Below are 26,178 nucleotides of genomic sequence, written 5' to 3' on the forward strand. Positions count from 1 at the left end.
TGTAATAGGCTTCAGGTGTGAGCCATTAGCTTCAACTGACTCACTCCTCAAACGGCTACCAGGCCTAATTGCCTGACTACTTCATCTGCATGCCTCTTCAGCACTCTTCTTTGTCTCAGTCCCTCTAGGATTTTGGGACTTGTAGTTTGTTCTACAAAAGTTAGGTTTTTCAACTTCTACAGTCTTTTTAAAGGTGGATGTTATTCGCTTAATGTTTTTAACAGAGGGCTGTGAGGTTTAACTTCCACAGAGGAAGATGGTGTAGAGAAGATAACCTTTGCATGATGCTTTACCTTGCACCTATGGGATAGAGGAGGGTATTTAGTGTGGGACACCAATAAAGGTCTTGCATTTGATATAATGTGCTCTGAATGTATGATCTTAGAGTTCACAACCTTAGGTCCGATATAAGGTCCATAAGCTATGATCTCCTTTGGTACAGTGGTAAAAGTCTCTCTGTCAGAGGAATAATACAGTGTCTCATCCCACGGGATTCCCTCACCTCCCAGTTGATCCTCCTGCAATACATCTCCCACAGTGTTGGAAAAATGAAGCATCTGCCTTCCCCTGTCCACCTGGGAGGAGATTTTAGGCAGGGTTTCAGTGAGGCATTTGCAGGATTCTTCACAGCACTCTATACTCCCTCTGCAAAGACAAACTGGGAGAGTCCACTTGGCTTGGCTTGAAGGATGCATCAATCCACTTCTTGAAAAAAAGCTCCATAATCTGGCCCTCAACCCCATCTAACTCCAGTACCCAGACGTTGCTTCATCTTGAGCGACATTGCCTGTTTTCGATCATCCACTCTAGGTGCTGCGTTCGTTGTATGTGATCATTGTGTGATTATCTTATTCAAAACTCCTATTGCACCTCATCCTTTGCGCAATGGGAATTCAAGTAACTCTTTCACTCCCTGTCCCTTGCCAATCTCCCATTCCCCCTCCTCACTCTGCAGGTGACACACTGTGAATCCCTGTCACATCCCCTCCCCACTGTTATTATCGGGGGGTACCCCAGAACCTTGGCACTTCCCTATCTATTCCTCTTGCCCCACCCCCTTCCATGTCCTTGTCCGTTTGCCCCCGTTCCAGACCCAGTGCTCCCCACTCTACTTACCACTCCTGCTGACTATTTTGTCCACTAGTGCTTTGAGGCTATCTACTGTATTTTCCAACTTGTCCACACGCTCTTCGGCCTATGACTTTCTATCTGTCATCTTCCTGAGGTCTGTCCTGGTCAGTGAAGGTCCACTCGTGCAAGCAAGCGCCTTGACTTCTGACCCATTTAAGAAATGCAATTTGTTTCACTACCGATCCTGAGTTTGACTCTCCAGTCATGTTCTGTAATTCATATGCACATCCTGTCTAAATGTGTCCTTCCTAAAGTGGGCATAAACTGATCCATTTTGGAGAGACGGTTCCTCTGTGCAGCTACCCCAACATGTCTGAGATTTTCCACCTCCTGATATGCTGTATTGACAGCTGTTTCACCCCTCCTCTAGTCAAGAGTCGCACAAGTCAAATCCACAGCCTCTTTGCAGTTTTTGGGTGCCCTAAGGAAAAGTGAATAGCAGCAGGGACTTCCGACTTAAGCCTAGTAGGCATAGTCATAGTCCACAGTCTCCTCTCCGCCACAGACCAGCCACCCAGAGCCAAGACGTAAAGCACTCCTGACCCCTCAGAATGGTGTCACTATCAGAAGTACCCTTGCAACCCCACTGAAGAAGATGGGTAACCTGGCCAAGCCCATCCTCAGAGAATGAGACGCCAACGTAGGTGTCCCACTCCTGCTCACCTTTTCTTCACAGCATCTTCATTCCTTTGCTCAGCCTCCAATCTCCACATCCCATGCTCTACCCAGCAGACCCTCAGCTGTCCAGGCCTCAGTTGCTGTCAGCACAAAGTAGAGAAAACAGCATGCTCCCGTTCTCATCAATGTGCTAATTTCAGACTTTATGTCCTTTGCTGTTCACTGTTACTGTGCAAGCTACCATTCTCGCAGAATTCCAGGGGACTTAAATGCTTGGCTTGCCCATAGTCACCATCTTTGTTGAGAGGCATTCATTGGGCTTGCACCTATCTCCTAACAGTGCACCATCAGCTCTTTGCCCACTGCCCCCCCCAGTCACCTCCAATCAGAGCACTTGATCACCATCCGCCTGATAAGTGTCCCCAGCCAGTTCTTAAATTGCTGGAACTCCTCCAGTTGCGAGAGACAGTGTGCGCACAGTCCTTCCTATCGTGTGCTGCTAGAATCACCTTGCCATTGTAAATAGCAGTTCCGCTCACAGTGTTAACTGCATCTAGGGACATTTTGAATTCCCCTTCCTTGTTTAACGGACCACCGGGAGAGATGACTCAGAGCACCATGAGTCACCCCTTGTTAGTGCTTAATGTGCCCAGGGGCAATAAGGGCAGGACCATCTGGTCAAGCTCCCATGGTTGCTATCATGTAGCAGGGGCCCATGTACATATATGACTGCTACGCAATTGATAGATTCTGAAATCCCCTTTAGATAAATACAGAGCCGCAGAGAGAGAACCCAACATGTTTAAGCATTCTTATCTGTGCCCCAGGGTGTTAAGGGACTCATTTTCCCCTCATGCCGGTGGCTCAAGTGCTCACTATGCTGCCTGACAAAGCCCTTCGTCTTCCCTTCACTTTCCAGGAAAATGTTGCTTTTGTATCTTTTCGTATAAAGAATGCATTTCTCAGGATTATTAGTGAGTAGAAGTGAAGCTCTGGACAAACCTTTCACCTTCCTGTCATTTCCTGCAGTGTCCAACAAACCTTGTGTTAAAGAGGCATTTACAAGACATTCTGTAAAAATACAGTAAAATTACCAAAATGTCTAAAAGATATTGCGTGAGAAAGCAACCAATGATTATGGGATTGTGAGAAGACAAAGCTGAAAAACATCCAAAGAAATTGGGCACAGAAATCAAAGACTTCCATCGACCACAGTGTATTTAAACTATATCTTCCAGTTGTTGAGCTTCAGAAGTACTCCTAAACATACTGAAAGTATTTTCTGAATGTTTCCCAGAGATCATCACCTACTCCCAGTGGCTAGCTATTACCTTATATTAATATAATTGCTACTTTGTCTTGTGTATTGTTCTCGGAATTGGCAAACAGAGCACAAGGGTAATCTACTGTCTTCCTACCTAAGTACTTGACTTAAATTAGTGTGTCACTTAAGTCATTTACTCCAAACATTTTAAGCGTGGAAGGATTTCAATTTCCAGAAAAATTGACTGTCTTCTAAATTTGTAGACATTGTTGGTTCTAGCAGTCACTTCCAAAAAGGTAATTTAAGTTCTTCTCTCCCGCCCCCTGCCAGTGGGAGTCGAAAAACAGTGCAGAATTACAATAGAAATTTGGGGAAAAGGACTGACGGAACACCGTAGTGCAAATGGAATCGTTGTCTCCACCACAAACATGTGTTTCCCGCTGAATAGCTCCATAGGAGATGATGGTATTATTTGTAACGGGATTCACAGGCATTCAGAGCACTTGGGACATTTTTTGATTAGAAAGAAATTATATTTTAGGCAGCAAAAGACAACATGCTTCCAAAGAAAATCTCACCAGGAACCTCTGCTTTGCCCACATCTCCTTGTAGAGAAGGTGTGGCAACTGTGTCATTCTTTCAGTTTCCTGTGCTCTTTTCCATCCAGGGCCAGATGTTTTCTTTAGAAGATTGCATGGTACAAAATCCCCCTTAGTGACATCGTATTTTCCTGGACCCAACCTTTGCTCCTGAAATATAATAACAAAACAAAGAATGATTTATTTTAAACAATCAATCAATTCAGCTTTATTTCGACTTTTGTGCTAAAAGCATACAAAAACACATCTACGGTTCTTCACAAACAAATATTATCACCAAACATTCGTTTAATAGTTGAAACTATGAGATCCAAAAAGGAGAGATCCAAAAATCACAAATTGCATCAGGGAAGGATATACATGTAGATATCACGTATGTTTCTTAAAATATTTAGCTCTCCTATATCATTCATTTAAAAGGTATCTTGCAACGGCATGTATAGAATCCACCGTAGCCAAATGTTTCCAATGAAACATGGCAGAGGATAAATTGTTTATGCCCATTTTCTTCAGCCAAGTCTTTATAATAGTTTTCTGTATATCAATCCATACCGGGCACAGAAATAAGGAATCAATCCATACCGGGCATAGAAATAAGGAATGTTCAGTTGTTCCTGAGCACAATTTACATGCAAGACATAGGGCCTCATTACACGGATGGCGGTAGGGATTTACCGTTACCGGTAATGGAATACCGGTAACGTTAAATCCCCATGCGGATCACGACCCGGCATACCGCTATTAGCGGCATCGCAAATTACGGTGCCACTAATAGCGGGCAGGCCGTGTGCGCGCGACCCTCCATCCCGTAAATTACGCCATGCCGCTATTAGCACAGCATCACAAGGCCAGTGGACATGCTAATAGCGGCATGGTAAATCCACCCAAACCCCTTACCGCCATGGTGCTAATACCGGCATCGCGGACCACCCGTTAAGAGGAATGAGCAGTGTTCCCACCTGCCACAGGTGGACACAATCAGCACAGGTGGAGGCAATGGAGACTGTGGCAGCTCAAAAGGAGCACACCACACCCCTTCCCACACCCCTTCCCACACAAAGATGGTTCCAATACTGGCAGCAATACATGGCCTGGGGGACCTCATTGCAGCGCAGCTGATAAAACAACAGGCAGCACAAAGGAGACGCAGGAGGAGGAGGAGGAGGGCAAGACAGGCACAGCAAGCACCACAACGGCACCTATTCATACCACAGAGGCACCCACCAATCCCCAGGATCAGAGCCAGTCCATTCAACCTAACCCCTGAGCAGATACACACCCTGTACCGTCTGGACAGGGTTACCATCACCAGCATCGTGGACATGATCCACGACGACATTGTGAGCCTCATAGACATCAGAACTGCCATCCCCCCCGCTACTAAAGATGGTGAGTGTGCTCCACTTTCTGGCCACAGGCACCTACCAGCATACAGTGGGACACATGCATGGCATCTCACAACCAGTATTCTCACGCACGCTGAACCAGGTACTCGATGCACTCCTGAAGCATGCACCTGAACACATATCCATGCCACGGACTGCCCAGGAGATTGCAAACACAAAAGTTGGCTTCTATTCACTGGCAGGCATCCCAAGTTGCATTGGGGCCATCGACTGTACACATGTGGAATTGGTGGTCCCACATCACAATGAAGTAGTGTACCGAAACAGGAAGCAATTCCACTCTATCAATGTCCAAATGGTATGTGACGCCAACAAGATAATCACACATTGCTGTGCCAGATTTCCAGGATCAACACATGATTCCATGGTCCTGCGGAACTCAACTATCCCACGCTACATGGAGCGACACCCCGGACGACGTTTGTGGCTACTCGGTGAGTAGCAGGGCAAGCACATGGCAACGTGATTTGGGGGGGGGGGGGAGAGCAACATACTGCAACTGGGAGTGATTGGGGGGGGGAGATACATACTGCAACTGGGAGTGATTGGGGGGGGAGAGATACATACTGCAACTGGGAGTGATTGGGGGGGGGGGGAGATACATACTGCAACTGGGTGTTGACTGTCGTCCGTAGGAGAAATGGACATACAGATGTACACCAATGTGCATCCGGGAAGGCCACGATGTACTTGAGAAGAACCCACATGCAATTTGAAGCTGCACAACATCGACAACAATGCAGGTTGCTAAATATCACACATCCATCCACATTGAACATCCTACCACGCCACATTTCACACGAATCTGCAACATGGCGTCAAGATAGTAATACACAATCAGCGCAGCACAACATCAATCCAGCAATGCGCACTTGAATGCATGCAAAGGGATCACCCCTAGACATAGCACTGAACCACACACCTATAGCACCACTGAAGTGATGCCTCACAGCATGGCCACATTGGTGTCAGAATGTCAGTACCAAATTTGCCTGGGACAGGGACACCTAAGACCTGGCCTCACCCAGGACATGTCAAATACTGTTGGAGGCATTAATGTTGCATTACTACTTGCAGGGTCAACCTCCCCCTTGCACGTTGCTGCCACACAGACCATCTGCATGTATGCTGTCAATTCAGTACTTGAATCACAATGCAATGTCAATTAGTGTGATGTGAACAGGCCGCTCTTGAGGTGAACAGTAACAGGACCCTGTTCATTCCCCCATACAGGTGATGCGGGCTATCCCCTGAAGACCTGGCTCCTCACACCTGTACGGAACCCACAGAACAGGCACGAGGAGGAATACAATTGTGCACATACCCGTACCCGCATCGTGATCGAGCAGACTTTTGGACTTTTGAAGTCACGTTTTAGGTGCATTAGCAGGTCTGGTGGTGCTCTCCTGTATGGACATGAGAAGGTGGCCAAGATCACCATGGCATGTGTCATGCTGCACAATATGTGTATCAGACGGAATGTGCCACTGCCCCCTGACGTTGAAATAGAAGCACCTGATGAGGATGATGATGGTGATGAGGACGGAGGTGAAGGGGATGCAAGTCTTGCAAGAGGGGATGGGCAGGAGGGACGTGCTGTGAGACAGCATCTGATCAACCAAATATTCTGAGGAACATGTTTTCGTACTGTCACATGGTAATGGGGAGTAATGCACTGGTGTATGTTTTCGAGCACACAATGGACCCTGTCCCCAATAAAGTACACACACACAATGAAGTTGTCCAAGCCAGTGTTTAGATCAGAAACCAGTGTATTGAGTAACATTAAGGTGTGAAAGTGCAAGTCCCAAAACATCCCACCACCCTTCCCCCCACCCCCACAACAGACCCATAACACCCTTCCCCCCACCCCCACAACAGACCCATAACACCCTTCCCACCCCCCCACAACAGTCCCTCATGTGTTTGCCAAGTTTGCCCTGGCCTATGCACACATAGGGATCTCTATCGACCCCCTATTTTCAATAGTCCTCGGGGGGATTCAGAGGGCTGGCAGATGTGCGCCTGGTGGTGCGCGTTGAGCGACGGAGGGGGCTTGTTTGTCTCGACCCAGAAGATGAGGATGGGGCAGACTGGCCTTGTTGGGAAATGTGGCGGTCCATAGTGTCAGCCATGCGTACCAGGACCTGTCTGAGCCTCCCTATCTCATCGCACAGCCTGTTGGTGTTGGCGTCCATCCGCTCTGTGGAGTGCCTCAACGCCTCCACGATGTTCTCACTGCGATTGGCAGCCTCCTCAACATGCTGGCCAACCAGCACAGACAGCTCTTGTTGGCGCTGCAGGATGGTGGTCAATTTGAGGCCAGTGCTGGGTGACTGTGCACTTGAGGCTGTGCCCTCGGATGCATCCACTACAGCAGGTGATGCCAACATGGGGGACATGATTGCAGGGTTGGTGTCCTCAACTGTGGAATCAGACGCAGGGGTCTGGAATGGCACTGGCTCTGGTGATCCAGGGGGGCTTGGGGTGTGCATCTCCATGGCCTGGTCTAGGGTGTCCTCCAGATCGGATAGGGGGGCAGTGGCGGCTGCCTCACCAGTGGAGCTTGCCGCAGCTGATGGTGGGCCCTCGGTGGCTGGCATCGGTGCGGGTGGGTTCACCACCGGTGGTGGGGCCGCAGTTGGTGGTGCAGCTAGTACTGCCGTGGCAGTGGCACTCCGACGAAGTTTGGCACTCGTCTGGTGGGGCCTGCCCCCCTTGCCCCTTGATGTTGTTGGGGTATCCGCCGGCTCCTGTGCCCTTGGCCTCTTGCATGTAGCTGTTGCCTGTGTTGCATCAGCGGCATCCTCCCCATCTGTATGTGAGCCTGTCAGGGACGAGAGGGGGGATGGCATTGGTTGCGTTTCAATATACTTGATGCAGATTACATGAATGATGCAGCTGTGGCAATTGGGACTTAGTGGATGTGGATGCAGGTGATGTGCCAGTTCAGTGCCTCATCCATGCATGGTTGTGTTTGGGACTTGTCTGTGGTGTTGTGTGCATGTGTGTGTGTGTGGGTCTGACACAGGCATGGTGAGGGATGGATGCATGTGTGGATGTGTGTCCATGCATGAGAGGAGTCTGTGCTCACATATGGGGGGTACAGTACATTCACATCGCATCCTGTCATGTGTACACTCACCTCCATCAGAAGTGGTACCCACGCCGAGCTCCATGCTGCCTACTCCCTCTATTGACTCTACGGCAATCATGTTAGCGCACGTCTCCTCCCATTCCTTCATCCGGATTGGGGATCCATCTCCACCAGCACTGGCAATGCGGTGGTTCTCAGCCAGGATGCCCCTCACCCTGAGGTCGTCCCACCTCTTCCTGCATTCGCGCACAGTGAGCGTGCTGGTGCCCACTGCACTGACTTTGGCAGCGACCTCCTCCCAGATGGCTTTCTTCCTCAACAGGGTTGGCCGGCGCATGTCATTCGCGAAGACCACCTCAGCATTCTCCGCAAGGGCCTGTGTCAACATCACCAATTCCTCATTGGTGTATTTTTCTTTGCGCTGCCTGTCAGTTGATTTCTTGAGTGCCTTAGGCATGATGCAGGTGTCCACAATTGTTTGGCACGGCTCACAAATCAATACAGGTCCAGGGGGCAGAGGATGGCAATGGATTGTGTTTTTAAAGATGGCCGCCGGGCTCTTTCCCGTTCCGGCGCGATGACGCTATTTCCGGTTCCGCAATTTTACGGTCACCGCTAATAGCGGTGACCGCTAATGGCGGTCACCGCAATTTGCATGTAGCGTGAGGGCGGAGGTGCTATCTGCACTTTCGTCAAAGCCGGTAAGGGACTTTTTTGGGACTTTTGCGGCATGGCGGTAGGGTCATTACCGGCATGGCGCTATGCTCGTGTCCGCGTACTCGTAATGGTACGTAATTAGCGCCCTCTTACGAGGGCGGACACGTTAATAGCGCCATGCCGCTAATATGCGGTTTTTAGCGCACAACGTGTAATGAGGCCCACAGATCCAAGCGTTTTGTGTTTCACTTCTTCATTAATGCATTCACCTAGTCTTAGTTTAATTAATAGGATTCTATTAAAGTCACCATGTGCCAAGTCTAGATACTGCTCATAATGAGGAGTAATCTTAACAGATAAATAATTCAAAAATTGGTCACTATATGCGCAATTATGCAAAACATTTTCTTGGACCCATGCATACAATTTGTCTTTATGTAGTGCACTACATTTCTTAGTTATCCTCTTCGACTTATCCCACAAAGTGATTTCCCCAATCTCCTGCAGACTAGACTTTACATGTTTGAACCACGGTTCCTGTGATATTCCATGTCGATTCCTTACATCGAACATTGCACATTTAAAGACTATTAAATCTGGCTCGCTGTGAAGGTTGAGCCAGTATAAGACTGGCCGTATAGTTACTAATGCTTCTACTGAGAGCCAATTTAACTCATAATGAACAGGAACATTCGGGCCACACAGGGGAAGTCCTAAAAGCTGTTTAAGGAATGTATGTTCATTCTGCATTTTAATACCCCTGTTATGCAAATTGAGTCAATTGGTTTCAGTAGCATTAATGCAATTGTTTCAAAGCTACATGTTTAAGTTGGCCGCTTGTTTAGATGGTGTGATCTTAACTGAAACACAGGTTAATCAAAGTAAACCCTGTGGTTATTTAATTATTTAGTTGCCCATCATGGGCATCTGAATTGTTTAAATGCCTAACAGTTAAGGGAATCAGTAATGGTTAGAAAATGGTCCTTCATGTGCCGTTTGACCCCGCATTGGTCTATATACTGCCTCGAATCATCATCAGCGTAGCTTAATATTTTCCTCACTACTATCTTCAGGACTCCACCATAAAATCCAGCACTCGCATTAGAAGTGGTGCAGAATAGTAAAATCCAGCCAGGACTTTGTTTGCTAGACAATTTGTATTACTGAATTTAAGTGGCAAACGATTGGCATGCGTACTGGTTAATTGAAAGTCCAGACCTAAAACAGAACCAATAACCTACATCGGACTTCACTGAGTAAAGCAAGTTCACGTTTATGTAAACATATAACATATTCCATAGTTCACCTATTCCGATAATAAAGGCCCATAATGTCACCAAAGATTCTGTTTATGCTTTAATAGAGATTACATTTTAACAATTACTGCACCTTTTAATCTTCTACTACTATGAATTATTCAAGGTACATTTGTTTACCATACTGCTCATTAGGTAGATTTTTAATCTCAATTACCTATTTGGAGAGAGTTAAGAGTTGTTGATCTTCTATTGTTGTACCATGAATTGTGTTGCTGGAGTGAAAAGTATTTTACACAAGCATTGGCAAGACCCACTGTGTTGGCGTTTGTGCAGGCATAGGAAATACATTTTCCAGACAGTGGCATGATGGTGCGACTTGACCATAAAATGACAACAGTTGACAAATGGTGTTCGTATCTGGGCATATCATGGAAATCCAAATGCCTATATAATGCCTATACAGGAGCCAAAACTGTTGGCTTTGCTGATGCTTGTTTTTAACAGGAATTGAATGACAGAACAAATGCAAGGACACACATATTGGTTATTAATCAAGTGGCTGGTGGCACACTTGGTTAGGTCATTTTTATAAACACGAGGAACTGATTTATAGCTGCAATTGAGCCATCACCTTTTAGAAGACTGCTTAGAAAAAACAATGCCAATCCATTAAAAACACAGATCAAGCTCAAAGAGATCCAGACGGAGGAGTGGGGTCATTTGGGTGAAATGGGGCAGGTAGTTGGTGGGAATTGCTTTAGGAACTAGCATGGCCACGTGCAGTCAATGGGTGGGTAAAAAGGCCAAACAACACCCACTAGTTGTGTGTCCTTCCTTAACTCCTATCTCTCTCGTACCATACATTCCCATGTCATTAATTTCAGCTTATAGGTGCTTACACAGCCACCTAATATCCAAATCTAAAAATGAACTTCAACGCAGTCACAGAAATCAGCTTTACAAAATGATTGCTGATATTGTTAGGTGGCTTTACTTTACGTTCCTTTAAACTCATTAGTTGGAGAAAGGGGCTCCATAAAATATTCCAAACAAGTATTATATGCAAGTCAAATGATTCAGCAATCTTTGATCAAGAAAGGTCTGACATATCTTGACAAGGCTTTCACCAGGGTCCAACGGCAGGGCTATATGAGGCCCGCAGATATGCAAGAGCAGTGAAACATTGGGAGATAGGGAACGAAAAGGGCAGGGGATTGGAAAAGAGCAACGAGGCCCATACGATGTCAGAGGAGGAAATATGTTTCACTTTTCCATTCACACTCCAACGATACTATCTCAATTTCAATCACGTGGTCCATTATTTTTCCCTTTCTCCATCCCTATGATGTGCACCTGAATGATCTTTCCCCCAAACTCTCTTGCCTGCCCTTATCTCCCTCATTCCCCAGCTCACATGAGACTCCCAACAGCAACAGGAGGCCGATCGCTCTACCTCCCATCCCACCCTCATGGCAGAAGCCATCACAATCATCACTCCAAAAGCTTTGGGGCATAGCCTACATTTTACAGCTATCTCACATTAAGGTAACACATCCTCTGCATTTATTTCTCTATATTTCCCTGTTCCTTATTTTTGAGTGTGTGTACTGCAAGAACATATGTGAATGGATGGGCTGTGGAAAAAGGGCAGCGCCTCTTCATGGCCCACTGAGAAATAACTCTAGATGTAGTACCAGTTCTCCCTTAGAACTTGACATGATTTTCTTTTGAAGTATGACAGCCGCGCGTTAAACCGCGGCTGTAAGCTAGTATTTCTATCCCCAAATGGGAATAGAAATACTTTTTTGTTTCTGGTTATTTCACAGAGACATGCCCTTTAACAGTCTCAGTGAAATGCGGCCTCCCAGCAACCATGTGATGGGAGCCTGTCATACATTAATGTCGGCAGCGCGCTCCTGACACTAATGTATGCAAGGGGGCTGGACAGCACATCTTTGTGCTACAGTCTAGTCCCTCTAGAAATGTGAATCAAGTGACCTGAGCATTTCTGAAAGCAGCGCAAATGAGACAAGATATTCTCTGTGCTCCTTTCACTTGCGCTGCTTTTTGTGAATCTGGCCCAATTTTTGGAAAACCAATATATGTTGTTGAAGAAGGGGCAGGGTAACAGTTTTGGGATTGCTTGAGGTGGTGTATTTTCCATTGCTATATTCATCCTATAGTGCTGCTATTAAAGATTTCCCGAACTAAACAGACCCAAGATTCGAGTCCAGCCTTTGATTTTTTTTAATATTAGATACTGTTTTTATTACCTCCTCCAATACAGATATGTTTCTTTTTGTATGCGATAAAACAATTATTAATTCAGAGATGTTATTTCTTAAAAGTTGCTCTCTATTTTTTAACATAAAACAGAAGAAACAGTTATTGAGGAGAGTAAATAAATTACTCAAATATGGATCTAATGAAGAGAAATAGTTAGTTCAATTTTTTTTAAAACCCAATGATATATAGAAAGCCTTACTAGGATTTCTTTACCTGCAATTAACTAACATATTTTCTCACTAATAACAATGGGACGCCAGAATACCACTTCAAAATAAATGTTGTAGTTCAGGAGTATGGACAAATTATGGATGTCTAATGCACGTTAAACATCAAAATGATGGTTTAAGGTAAACACGTTCTCTTGATTCCTTCCTCTTCATTATACTTCACCTGAAAACTTTCAGGTGGAATCCACAGCCTAGGAAAGTCATCGATTTCCTCCTGGGTGTACTCATTAAGTCGCTTAGGCCAGCCTTTGATATTCACTGCAATGGGAAAATACTCTTGATTCCAACAACTGGTGAGGTTATACACTTGTGTAAAACACGAGCAGTGACTACTTAATCCCTCAGTGCCATCACCTCACCTACCTCAAATGGAGGCTAACAACCATCGTTAAACATAAACCTTTAAAGGTTGACAAGGTTATAATGGAGAGTAATATTCACCTTCTTCCAGAAATGTCAACAAAAATAAATGCTTTGTTCAAAACGAAAAACGTCTCCATCTGTAGTCTCCCAAAGCCAAGGGGTTTTAACAAATCTGCTTGAACCAACAACGGGGATGCAGGTTCTCTCATTCATGCCCAAAAAGCATACCTCCCCAGTAAGAGGAAACCAATATCACTCAGGATCCATGAGTATTAAACATAATTGTACAAGGTAGTCCACCTGTGACTCCATCTCCAATAAAGTGTCAGTGGTCATGTCATACCAATTCTGGTTCTTTTAGATAGTAACAGATTTCTGGGAAGAGACATTTTTTACACGGGTTCTTTTGCTCACATTTTGGTGGCACTACCAAAAAGGGAGCATGACTCATTTCTGTGCTTCACAATGGGAGGTCAGTGCTATCTATACAAAAGCCTTCAATTTGGAGGTCGATACATCTTTAAGGGTGTACACAGAAGGGAATGCAATCTGTAGTGCCATTTCTTTATCACCTATAGATGCTACACCTTTACTCTTACCTATAAAACTAGCCGATCAGAGCCTCCTTGCTTTGTCAGGCGTTTTCCAATCTTTCATGAGCTTGCAAGACCTTTCAGATCGCAAACAATCACAAATAAATGCTCTATACTCAGAAGATCGAATTTATAGGAGCAATTCTGCCCTTCCCTTCTCCACACATGGCATCAGCATAACATCAATCAGATCCTTTTCAATTTTAAGGCAGGAAAGATCAATCTGACCGGTGGTACCAGAGATATTTGGGTCTCTTGGCAACTTGAATTGTAAGGGTTTCTTTGGTCATGCTCAAAATGAGAACATTCCAACTACACCAATTGAGTCAACTTGGATGTGAACTTGGATCAGTTTCGAGAGTCTGAATCCAATAAAAATGTCATGACAGAAAAGGTTCATAAAAACTTATTCTGGAGGATCTAGGAGAAGAACATCCTCTGTTTTTGGAGGTTAGTGGAGGATGGAGGATTGGTGCTCTGCTCCATCCTCCATTAACGCATAGGTAAGATCATTGTATGAAATTTCAAAGTCATGGGTTCCTCAGGACAACCTGTTACATATACATCTTTTGGAGTTCAGAGCAGTATTCCAGAGTCCACACATTTCATCCCCTCATCCGGGGAAATGAGCTTTAGCTTTTCTCAAACAGGACTTCAATGTTTTATATCAACATGCAGGGCAGGACCAAATCTCTTTTGTCTTCTGAATCACATTTGTCCAGCAGCACCCCATTAAGTGGGTGTAACAAAGAACCATGCTTTGCTGTAGGCACCTGCAGTGGGTTGAAAAAGTAGGCCAGGTCCTACCCCAAGCTAGCAGATGGTGAGCCAAGGTGCGGTATGGTAGGATCCACTGGTCACTATCATGGTGTTGCCCTCTTAGGGCAGGGTACAGTAACATGGCACCAACTGCGACCATGTCCATTTCAGGGTTACAGCCCCTACACCTGGGAAAGCAAGACCATACATGATATGGGAAACCAGGTTCTCACCAACCCCAAAGCGCAGTGCATTTGCTTCTACTGAAGCCGATGACACTGTGACAACTGGACCTTCAAAGGAATTAAGGGACGGTGGACTCGAGGAGCCAGCAACACCGGCATCCATGGTACCCCTTGTACAGTTGCAGGAATGCCATTAAGAGAGGGATTGAGGGGACATGAATTAGGAAAGGAAACTCGACAATTAACGATCCACCTATCGTGCATGGCCTCCACTGTCATAAACAGGGGGATTACCCAATAGGAGAGAGAAGCTAGCTATGCCGAAAGAGCTTAGAAAGGAGAGAGTGTGCGGGTCAAGGCTCTGACTGAAAGACAGATGCAACCCACAGGAGTGAGGAAGGTGACGAACATAGTATAGAGTGGAAAATGAATACATTGATGAGACATGGTTAGAAATAGAGAGAATTCTGTAAAGGAGAGACTAGGAGTTTAAAGAAAGTTTGATTGGAGAAATTGACAGTTTATACAGGTAAATAGGAGCAAATGAAGACAGAGTCTAGGGGAGGAACAGGAAAGCAGGAACCTCAAGGATTGGGATGTACTAAACTAACAGGACTATGGTCTGTGATCCTAGCAAGAGTAAGTGTCCATCCACTCACTATGGAGCTCCCTTGGCCCACATCCTGGGCTCTGGGAATTGCCACCCTTGACACCCAGACCCCTATTTCCCCTGGTAAAAGAGAATGCTGACTTCCCCAGGGCAGCCACTGTCAGCCACACCCACAGCAGACCAGAGGAGAGAAAAGGGATGAAGAAGGAGAAAGTAAGGGAAGCCGTTTACCAATTTCCACAGCCCTCAAGGAACCCAGCGGGAAAACAAGTCCTGGATACTTTTCTTTTAGTAATATGTTTCTTTGTGCACCATTTTCACTTCCCAGGAGGAGAACCCCAGTCCTTTCTGAGACGGAGCAATACTGTGATACTTGAATTTCAGTTACAAACTACTGTACCTATCCTGACAAATTCTCAGTTGTACGTTATGCCAACATTGTTTATTATTTTGCCCCTTGTACGCTCATAGCTCCCTAATAATCCACCTTAACTTTCAATTGTTTGCGTTTGTCAGGTCATTAATACTCGTCACATAAGTGTCAAGGAGAAAAAGAAACTAAAAGCAGATCCATTAAGTAGGCTACTGGACCCGCATGAGTCCAAGTTGAACAACATGTTAATCCTTCCAATAGTGCTGAGATGGTGATTTCGTCAAGTGCAATTATTTTCCACACAGTGCAACTGTTAGTGTTCTGCATTGTGCTTCTCACCTAGGATTGGTCGCTCATTCTCCGGCAGTTGATTTTAGTTGGAGTTGGTCCGGTATATTCCTGTATGCATGTTCCCCAATTCAGACGAGAGACATTGGTTTCATTTTTCAGTTGTGCCTTCATGTCAGGATCTTCTAGTCTAGTAGCAAATCTCAGTCCTTCAACCAACCCTTCCATCATTAAACTTGAGAGTCTGGTTCATAAAAAGCTATCTTAAGTCCTGTGCACTTACTTGGGAGTTTGACCTAAATCTTTGATATTTATTTATAGAGAGCCAGGGTCTTTTTTGTATCTTTTTGAGACTCTAGGTTCCACACTTAAATCCGATTGAGACGGTGTGGACACCTCAAGCGATATTTAAATAGCAGGAATGTAAACACATGAACAACAGACATCTACAAGTTCTGCTATCAAGTATTCACACAAGACATTTGCTGTCAAGCTGACCATATGAAAAAGGTGCTACCAGTAGTCGGCGAAATAAATGAAGCAGTGTGAATATATAATGTTTGTGTATTTTATGTATGTTTTAATACAAGCTCTATTTATGTTTTTGCCTTACCCACAAAGTTGATGCAATAAAACAAATATGTGAACCTTTATAATTCACTTTGCTTCTTGGGTTTGCCTCCAGCTCAGCACTGATCACTCAGTCAGATGTGGAAGGGGAGAGGTGCGAGGAGGGGGGGCAGGGTGTGGCGGCACAAAAGCTGCTTTGAAGAAGCTAGAGGGTAGGCACAAAATTCTAAATCAGACGTCAGTATTCCATATCAGACATGGTGGTTGCATACTGCATCTTGGTGTTACGGATGCTCACAATGTGAAGACGCACACATCTGTGTTAACCTTAAAGCAATGTGATATTCAATATTTCCATATTCGACATTGGACATTGTGGTCACACAATTCACTGGCAGCCAGTAGATTGGCAAAATAGCATATAGAAAAAAGACCTAACAATTTTTAGTAGCTGACAGCATTTTGGTCTATAGGGACTTGGGGAGGTCTATGGTTAAAGGGGGAAAGGGATCCTGTATTGTATCATTTCCTGTTTGAGGGACTGGATTGTGAACAATTAAATGAAAGAAAGTGATTAGGATGGCCTGAGGTTACACTAGTGCAAAGCCAGCTGTGAATGAGTGTGGGAATGGAGGGCACACAGGGGAGGGCAGATTCAGTTTAAAAGCAATTTGAAGAAGCTTGTACTAGTGGTGTGGATGAGGGCAGTCATGGTCAAGCGCAGATTGTGTGTGCAGCAAACAGAATAAAAGTTAGGAATTTTCATGCTACAACTTCTGCTGACGTGGCAGAGTATGACTACAAACCAAGGGAGAGATTGTAAGTGCCACCATTCCCACTGGTTGAAGTATAAGACGGAGAACACCCCTTCAAAGGCCAAGACTCAAAGAAATAACACGGTTCTCTTCATTGTAGAGGCTAAGTTAAAGAAATCTACTGTATAGTGTGTGTGGTCTTTCTCCGACCACGGTGTTAGCTAGTATATTTTCCATCTGTGTTCTTCAATTTGGGTCCTGGAAGGATTTCATAAGGGGGGATAAGTAATATAAATCGTTCATTTGCCATTTATGTTATGTTATTTGGCATTCATATAGCGCTCTATATATCATTGGTATGACCTCAAAGCGATTGTGGGTTAGGTCAGTCGAGAGAGTAGGGTATCATAGGGTGCTTGGGTGCACTCAATATGTGAGCAGTTGATACGATTGCCTGATTGTAGCTGCATCCTAAAATTAGGTGTGGTGGTATTGAGAGATCAGTTGAATGTGTGCAGCCTGGAGGTTGGTCTCCGAGACTGGATTCTGGCAGCGCTAGGCCTGTGTAGGACGATTATGTGTGCAGCTAGCACGATTTTTCGTGGGGTATAGCTGCGTTCTAGCATGATGTTGAGGTGTTCATGGAGTATTGTTCGTATGTGAGCAGCTAGGCCGAAATTAATCTAGGGGTGTGTCTGCGCTGCATTGTGTGCTGGTGAAGAGAGTGAGCATAGTGATAGGAGAGGCGAGTGTCTGGAGTGGAGGTTTTATCCTTAAGAGCCCACTGTTCCGGTTTTCATTTACGTGTTTCGCGATAGTGGCGTTCAGAATGTCATGTTTACAAGAACGTCTTTCCTTTTCTACAGGAATTGGAAGACTTTCATATGGTGCTAAAGTACAGTTTGTTGGGGACTATGACATTAGCATACTAAATATGTTTGCTTTCTTTAGTGCCAAGACCACGGCTCCAAGGACAAATTATTGCCATCAAAAGAGCACCTAAACCCATGCACCTGGATAATTTTCCATGCACTGTGAAGCTAGGAAGAAGCGTCACCTGCACCTCAAACTATGTGTGCCTTTTCACTCATACTGTCCAAAAACAGCATACCGAGTTGGTTGGGCTGCTCGAGTAAGTTATCAGAGCAAGAACCAATTATTTCTCATCCAGCCTCCATGCTTTCAACCCCAGCACTATCACATGTCAATGCAATTATTCACTTAACACCCTGCCCATGAAATTCCCAACCTTCTAAGCCTTTACGTTTTGTTGTACAGTTATTATGGACTTCGCGATGGGGGGGGGTGTGGTGTGGTGTGGTGTGGTGTGGTGTGTGTGTGTGTGTGTGTGTGTGTGTGTATTATGTCTTTGCTGTATCTTTTTCCAGACTGACCTTTCTTAGGGTGAACTCAGCTCCTGCAATTCATAGAGTAATCCCTCACCTGTCTCACTGCTCCCCTTGCCACAATGAAGGTGAGTAAAACACTGCATTGCCAAATGCCCCCGCCAAGCCCCACTACATCTTGTGACGAGGATGCCAGCCTGGCTCTGGGGTCATCGAGTGGGGCGATAAAAGGAGAGGGGTGCCTCTTCAAAATAGTGGATGAAGGGCTAGGGTGGATCCTCTCGGAACCCCCTCATCCCAGTCTCAAGGTATGGTCAAATGAGGCCTAATTGCATTACCCCTTTAAAAGACTTGCACTCATAGCAGCCATCGCTACCTCATCCTTTGCTACTTGCTCTGTGCCCACTTCCCTCAAGGAATCCTGGCTCTCTCCCCCTCCTAAAAAAACCATAATTGGACCCCACCATACCCACAAACTACCGCCCTATCACAACTGTCCCCTTCCTGCTGAAAATCATTGACAGAGTTGCCTACCTCCAGATCTGTGACTTCCTGGAATCCAATAACATCCTTCCCCCCTAGACACAGCACAGAGGTAGCCCCTCCGTGACTTAAAAAAACAACTGGATGACACCATTGACTCTGGTAAGCTCGCTCTCCTCCTCCGACTTGACTTATCTGCAGCCTTCAACCTGGTCGCCCATACTATGCTCTGCCATCACCTCACCACTTCAGCTCACTTCACCCCAGAAGCTTGCAAATGGATTGCATCCTTCCTGTTCAAAATAACTTTGAGAGTCTTTGTGGGTGATGAAGCAGCCACCCTTACGCCTATTACATGCGGCGTACCCCAAGGCTCTTGTGTCTCTCCTACCTAGTACAACATTTATACTAAGCCCCTCTTCAACCTCCTGAACTCCCCGGTCACTTCTAACACAAACTACGCCGACGACACTTAAATACTCATCCCCCTATCTGGCAACCACTCCCAAGCCTCAGCCAAAGTTAATGCCATCTATGAGACCATTCAAACTCGGATGGCTAAGCACAGCCTTTGTTTGAACGATGAAAAGAGAACTTCTGATCATAGGCTCTCCAGCATCCCACGCCAAACTTGACAAATTCTTCACTATTGATGGCCACAACATCTCGTTGCATCTGCAGTAAATCCTCTGGGGGTCTATCTTGATGCCACTCTCAACATATCCAGGCAGGGGAACCACATTGCATCGACCTCCGTCTACGCCACTAAGTTGATCAATGCCAGCAAACCCTTCCTTTCATCTGAAAACCAAACCAACATTTCCGAGCCCTCAATGGATCCAAACTGGACTATTGTAACTCTCTGTAACAAGCTGCAAGTGGTTCAAAACAATGCCCTCTGAGCAGCCACTGACCTGGGAAAAACATGACCACGTTTCTGAAACGAGGAGAGCCCTCCACTCGCTGCCCATCAGGGAAAGAATAAAATTCAAAACTCTTTCTATCACGCATCAATGCTTAGCCAGCCACGCACAAACATACATCTGCCGAAAGATCAAAACACGCCCTTACAAGACCACAGCACTCTGCCTACAAATATTGCCTGGAGATTCCCAGACAACACCGCAAAAGAGCTGGGGGACCATTTTCCCAGTCCGGGCTGCCACACTCTGGAACAAGCTCCCCTCCCACCAGCGGGCTGAATCCTCCAACCAGTCTTTCAGAAAGAAGCTGAAAAGCCACCTTTCATCTAACTGTGACTTTACCACCAACACTGTGTACCTGTGTTCCTGTACCTAGCACCTAGATGCCCTAGGGCTACCGCACTGCTATACATAAATAAATAAATAAATAAATAAATAATACTAAATGTCAGAAGTGTTGCAATGTCTTAACTGTCGTCCGACAAAAGCCATTCATTTATTCAGGGAGCCGATACAATTATTGATATGGTCCCTTTAATGAAGCAGAGCTCTGAGACGCAAAACAAATATGTAGCATACTAACCCTTTTTCTCCTACGCTAACAGCAGTGCCCCACTTTAAAAATGTGTATGAGACTTGCACATGTCATGCTGAACACGTATCCATAACTAGAAAATCGCAAAGCCAAGCAATGCACCACTCTGAAACCATACACACCTTCTCCCACTGCTCTACTCTGATGGTGCACCATGGTCAAGAGATATAACTCATTATGCTTCTTTGTTATGGAATTGATCAGGCAACATCTTGTTGATGTTGCCTGATCAATGGTATTGTTAAGCCAATACCAGTCTGTAAATTGTGTATGAAATTCTATTTGTTGTGCAATGCCAGAGCAAAGGTTTCTGGAAATATAATTTCAATGCAAGCCTGCCCTCTGAGACCATACCATTGTCCGAGAGCACATTACAAATGACTCATGATACCAACAGTTTATATCCAAAGAAAAAAACTTAGGTCAAACACATTTTGTAAAAGTTGCATTCGAACACAGGACTAATGTCTCATTACGAGTCTGGCGGTATTAGCAATGATAATACCACCAAACTCAATTACCATTACTGCATACAGCAGCAGTAATTGACTGGACAAATTAGGATTTGTCTAGGGTGACCTATTGTTACTTATAATCCTCTGGTCCCATAGGAGTGTATTGTTGAGTAGTGCTAATACTACATTCAGTAATTCCACATGCTGAATTACTTTCACCATTTCTGAAGATAAATCTCCACAAAAGTCGGGCACATTTTTTTGTTTAGGGCTCCCCTCAATTTAGCGAAGGGGTAAAACGGGCAGTATTTCCAAATGCTGCCTGTTCAAACACAACCACCTCAGTTTTGATAAGGCCCTCTCTATCAAGGCATCAATAGCAAGATCGCTCCGACCTTCAGGGAAGCAATTTGGGCTTTTGTGTAGGCATGGGAAAGACACTTGCCATGCAAAGCTGTAGTGGCATTAACTGGCCATTGATGGTAGCAGGTGCAAAATGGTGCGAGTACCTGGAATCTAATAGCAGTGCCTGGCAAATGCCCAATACTTATACACAATCCAAAACTGTTGGTTTTGCCAATGCTTGTTTTCACAGGACTTCAGTGAAGAGCGCTTATAAATTGACTGGTTGAAAGCAGACCTGGTTAAGACATTTTTATTACACAAGTATTGGGTTTAAAACTCCAATTAAATCATTAATTCTCAGAAGACCACTTTGAAAAAACACGGGCAGGCACTTAAGTGCAAAGTAAGGCTTGATTAAAGCAAGCTCAAAGAGTTTCCATGAGGAAGTGTTTTGGGCGGGGAGGGGAAGAACTGGGTGGGAATGGTCATAGGGATTAGCATGGGTGGGCAAACAACACCTACAGGTTGTGTGTCTCTCCGCATAGGGCATTCCTCCCTATCTCTACTCTAATGCAATAGTTTTGGCGTATAGGTGTCGCAGGCGACACCTAATAGCCAAAAATAATAGCCTGGGTGCTTGGGCTAGTGTGGCCGGGAGGAACAAGAGAGCAGCGCACTAAGGAGACCCCTCTTCACGATAATGAACCACATGAGAGAGCAACTTTTGCCTCTTCAGGGGAATATACACATTTCAAGTAAAACCCACCTCTTCACCTACAGAGAATGACCCCCAGAGTTTGGTGGGTTTTCCAGGGTATGTCCAGATACTTATGGCGACTAGCCACCAAGTTGAAGAGCCTCGTTGTTGTCTACCCACTCCATGGGTGGTTACAAGTGACATGAAGGCATACACCGCATACAGGACAGTTCAGGATGAGGTAAAATACCGGACTCCGCATCTCAGTCTGTACAGCAAATGATAAACAGAGAATCACATGCCACGAGCTCTGCTTTATGAGCAGCTACCATTTACAACTAAAGAATATGAAATAAGCTGCCTTTCAAAGTAGGAAAGCGAGGACAATAAACTTCTGATAATTTTGAAGACTTCCACACATATATGTTCTAATTTGCACATTGTTGCTGCACAGCAACTGTTTAACTGGTTCTAAACTAAAAGCAGGACATTCCAATTTAAACTCAAATGTGTGATATTTGATGCTAGAGTGAGTTGGATGAGTTTAGCACACTGAAGTGAGAAGGATGTGTGGCCATTATCTAATTTGTTAACATTCCAGACTTAAAATGCAGCTTGTCCAAAGGTAAACCTGCCTAAACGATATGTGTGGTATTCTAAGTATCTGAAATGATTTTGGCTCTGTTGAAGAAAGTCTTCACATTTTGTAGATAGGTCACTTTCAAACAGACATGCTGCACCCAATTAGAATAATGCCGAAATTGTACAACTCGATTTAGGATGCCAGCTATAACAAAATTGGAAAAGCAACCAACTTATTGTACATTTCTGAAAGAGACAGTGACATATTTGAGGAACATTATTTACATAAATGTGTACATTTTATCACATTTTAGCAGGGCCAGAACCTGTCTCAGTATGAAAAGTCAATGCACCTCATTAAAAGCAGGGTGGTAAAACCAGCGGGTATTCCACCGTTAGCATCATGGTGTCTGGCGGAATTACAGCCAAAAAATGAAGGACAGCGGAAATACCTCCTATATTTGGCACAATTAGCGTTACCGTTGTAAATTGGAAGAGAAAATGGCAATTCCACCAAACGGTAATTTCGTCGGCGGAATGACAAACGAGCAGAAAACAGTCATGACGCAAATGGGAAATTCAGCGGCGGCCATCTTTAAAAAGCCGACCACTCAAAATCACCATTTTAGAAGTGCCATCCGATTCTGCAGGTCTGCCAAATCATGTCAGGAGCCAAAGGGAAACGAAAGGTGGCTGAAAAGCAGCTTTGTAGCCCAAATTCAGTGTGGCAGAGCTCGCTGTGCTGGCTGTACAAGTGGTGGCCCATTCAGAAGAGCTCGATGGGGCACAAAACTGGAAGACCTCACCCGCCAGTGCAAAAATGCCACATAGAGTGAGATCTGGGACAAAGTGGTAGCTGTGAGGACCACAAAAAGAGGTGGAAAAACCTCACTGCCAGGGTCTCAACCCTCATAGCTGTAGGGAGAAAGTAGCCACTGGAGGAGGGACAGTGAAGATGCTGCAACTCACATCCTGGAAAGAGACAGTGAGCATCATACTGCACATGGCGGGCCTGGGGGTGTAGGGTCGGCAGAGTTCGGAGCTGGCAGCCATGAAGACCCTGGTGAGTACATGAGTGACCGATGGGCTCATTTCTCAGCAACCCCAATATAATGTCAACCTATACACTTGCAGTCACCCTGCAGAGCATTGGGCAGCCAATGCACAAGCAACACATCACACACCTTAGGACTGTGCATCAGGAGGCATGGCAGGTGTTCAGGTACAAAAAGGCCAACCATAGGGAAGTGTGAGGAACTCATGGTGACAAGTAAGACGGACACAAGTGATCACAGTTCAAAGGTGTTTATTGAACAATGAATTCCGTATGCAGTTGTAAAAACGGCTATTCTAACCCTAAATCTTAGATGGGAGCAAGCGTCGACCATCAAATGAAAAATAAGGCAGTCCTAGTTGTGTTGTGTCATATAAAAAGGGCCTATACTAAGAAACATATTGCCAAGCCTTACAACTAATACAACAATGGGTGTTGGATAGTTCTCAAGAAAAGAAAGAAGTGTTCTCAAATAATATGTCAGGATACAGTAGCCTGGGTCTCCCTTCCCCACGTTTTGAACACGAGGTAAGATGGGAGCTTGGAGCACAGTACAGTCTCGGGCTTCTCCTGCACGAGATGACAGTTCTAATGGCAGCTTTCAGAACTGCTTATGGCCAAGTCTTGTTTCACTTGAAAGTCTCTTGCCTTCGAGGACCTGAGGTCAACAAACAAATGTAGTTCAGTTTCCAATGTTCGCTGGGTGAAGGGTTGACCCCCGAGTCCCCTTCTTCTGGGCGCTGACCCTTCTCACCTCTCTTTAGCAGGACTCACTTCCCTTGTTTTCTCAATGTCTTTTCAAACAGTTCACAGCAGACATCCCTCTGTCGAGTTTTACGTCTGTCGACACTCTGTTTCTTGGGACTTGAGACTTTGCCCCTCTTGGGATTCATTTCCCTGGTTTCCTCTCACTGTGGGATTCGCTTCCTTTCTTTCACTTAGTTTGTAGATCAAAGTATTTTGATTGTACTGGGGTTTTGCTTGAAGGAAGGGATACCGCGTCTCACCCGTCTGTGTCCCACTCCCACTTCAGGAAGACCCCCCGCCTCCAGGTGATCCACCCTCACTTGTCCACCCCCAGGAACTGGCTCTAACAGCGATGGTTGTGTCCTGGCCACCTGGATGACAGATCCCCGGGGCCTAGCTGAGGAGACACCTTCAGGTTTCTCACATACCCTTCCTCCATGCGATTTAGCCACATTTGTTTCACAGGGGAACCGGGAAAGAAAATCCTCCTTTCCCTGATCTTTTCCTTTCCGGTGCTCCACCATGAAACAATAGGGTTGTAGGTCTAGAAACCATTGCACGACCCGAGCGTTGGACTCCGAGTTGGCTAATCCAGACTAACGGTGAGTGGTCAGTAACCAGAGTGAACTTCCTTCCTAATAGATAGTACCCGAGATGGATACTGGCCCACTTGATGGCTAGGGCCTCTAGTTCCACCACAGAGTAGTTTTTCTCATGTGGGAATAACTTGCAACTGGTGTATAGTATGGGGTGTTCTAGACCGTTGCAAATTTGGCCCCTAACCCTGTAAGGGAGGTGTCTGTCTGTAATACAAACTCCTTTCGGAAGTCGACTACATTTAGGATTGGGTTTTGGCATAGTGTTTGCTTTAGGATGTTTTAGCATACCTCGTCGTCCTCACTCCACTGATGTTTCTGGGGTTCAGCATTTTTAAGTTCATCTGTCAACCATGCTGTTTTATCCGAAAAGTTGGGGACAAACCTACGGTAATACCCTATTAACCTAAGGAAAGTTGTACGGTCTATTTTGGTCTTGGCAGTTGGAGTATCCAAGACGGCTTTTACTTTTTCATTTTGGGGCTGTACAGTTCAGTTCCCTACGAAGAAACAAAGATATTTCACAGTGGATTGGGCTAATCTGCATTTAGCTGGATTTGAAGTTAGACCAAGATTCCTAAGGGCTTTCATGATGGTGTAAAGATGGAAGATATGGTCTTCCCAGGTCTTATTATAAATGACGAGATCGTCAATGTAAGCTCCACAAAAGTATGAACAGGGTTGTACAATGTTATCCATAAGACGTTGGAACGTAGCTGGCGCACAGTGTAGGCCGAAAGGGAGGACTTTAAACTGGAATAACCGAAGGGGTGTTAAAAAAGCAGTTTTTTCCTCATCTGGCCCATATACAGGGACTTGCCAGTACCCCTTTGTTAAATCCAGGGTAGATAGATAGGTGGCTGTTCCTCGTTAATCAATTAGGTCATTGATGCGTGGGATAGGATAGGCATCGAAGTCTGATACGGCATTAACTTGACGGAAGTCGATGCAGAATCGGTCGGGTTTAGTGACCAACATGACAGGAGAGCACCATGGACTTGAGGAACGTTCGGTGATATTCGCCTTCAACATTTGTGTTAGGGAGAATTCTCTGTAAAGGCTAATTTCCCAAACCTAGCGAGTCCCCCAGCAGCTTTGCTGGATTTTTGGGGTTTATTTTTTTCTCCTGCTAAGAGTGGGACTCTTTTTCTCCTACTCTTAGGCATGATTTGAGAATGTCCTTTGACTTTGTAATGTGTTTTATGGGCTATGGGGTCTTTTACTCCATAGGGCTTCATGTGTTTTTGGTATGTGTGTTAGACAGCACCCTCAGTGCAGTAACACAGGGGTGTCATAGTGACCCCAAACATAG

General features: G+C 45.2%; 1 protein-coding gene across 1 annotated transcript in view; it reads right to left on the reverse strand.

Moving 5' to 3' along the window:
- The window catches only part of CIMAP2 (ciliary microtubule associated protein 2), a 690,070-nt gene that overhangs the window by 512,012 nt on the left and 151,880 nt on the right, over window positions 1-26,178 (reverse strand). Inside the window, exon 3 of the mRNA XM_069642119.1 lies at window positions 3,592-3,762. Within this exon, the coding sequence (XP_069498220.1) occupies window positions 3,592-3,762 (171 nt within the window). The remainder of the gene's footprint in view (window positions 1-3,591; window positions 3,763-26,178) is intronic.

Source organism: Ambystoma mexicanum, chromosome 1q, assembly GCF_040938575.1.
Source record: "Ambystoma mexicanum isolate Mex_15411 chromosome 1q, UKY_AmexF1_1, whole genome shotgun sequence".
In the NCBI taxonomy this organism is placed as follows: domain Eukaryota; kingdom Metazoa; phylum Chordata; class Amphibia; order Caudata; family Ambystomatidae; genus Ambystoma; species Ambystoma mexicanum.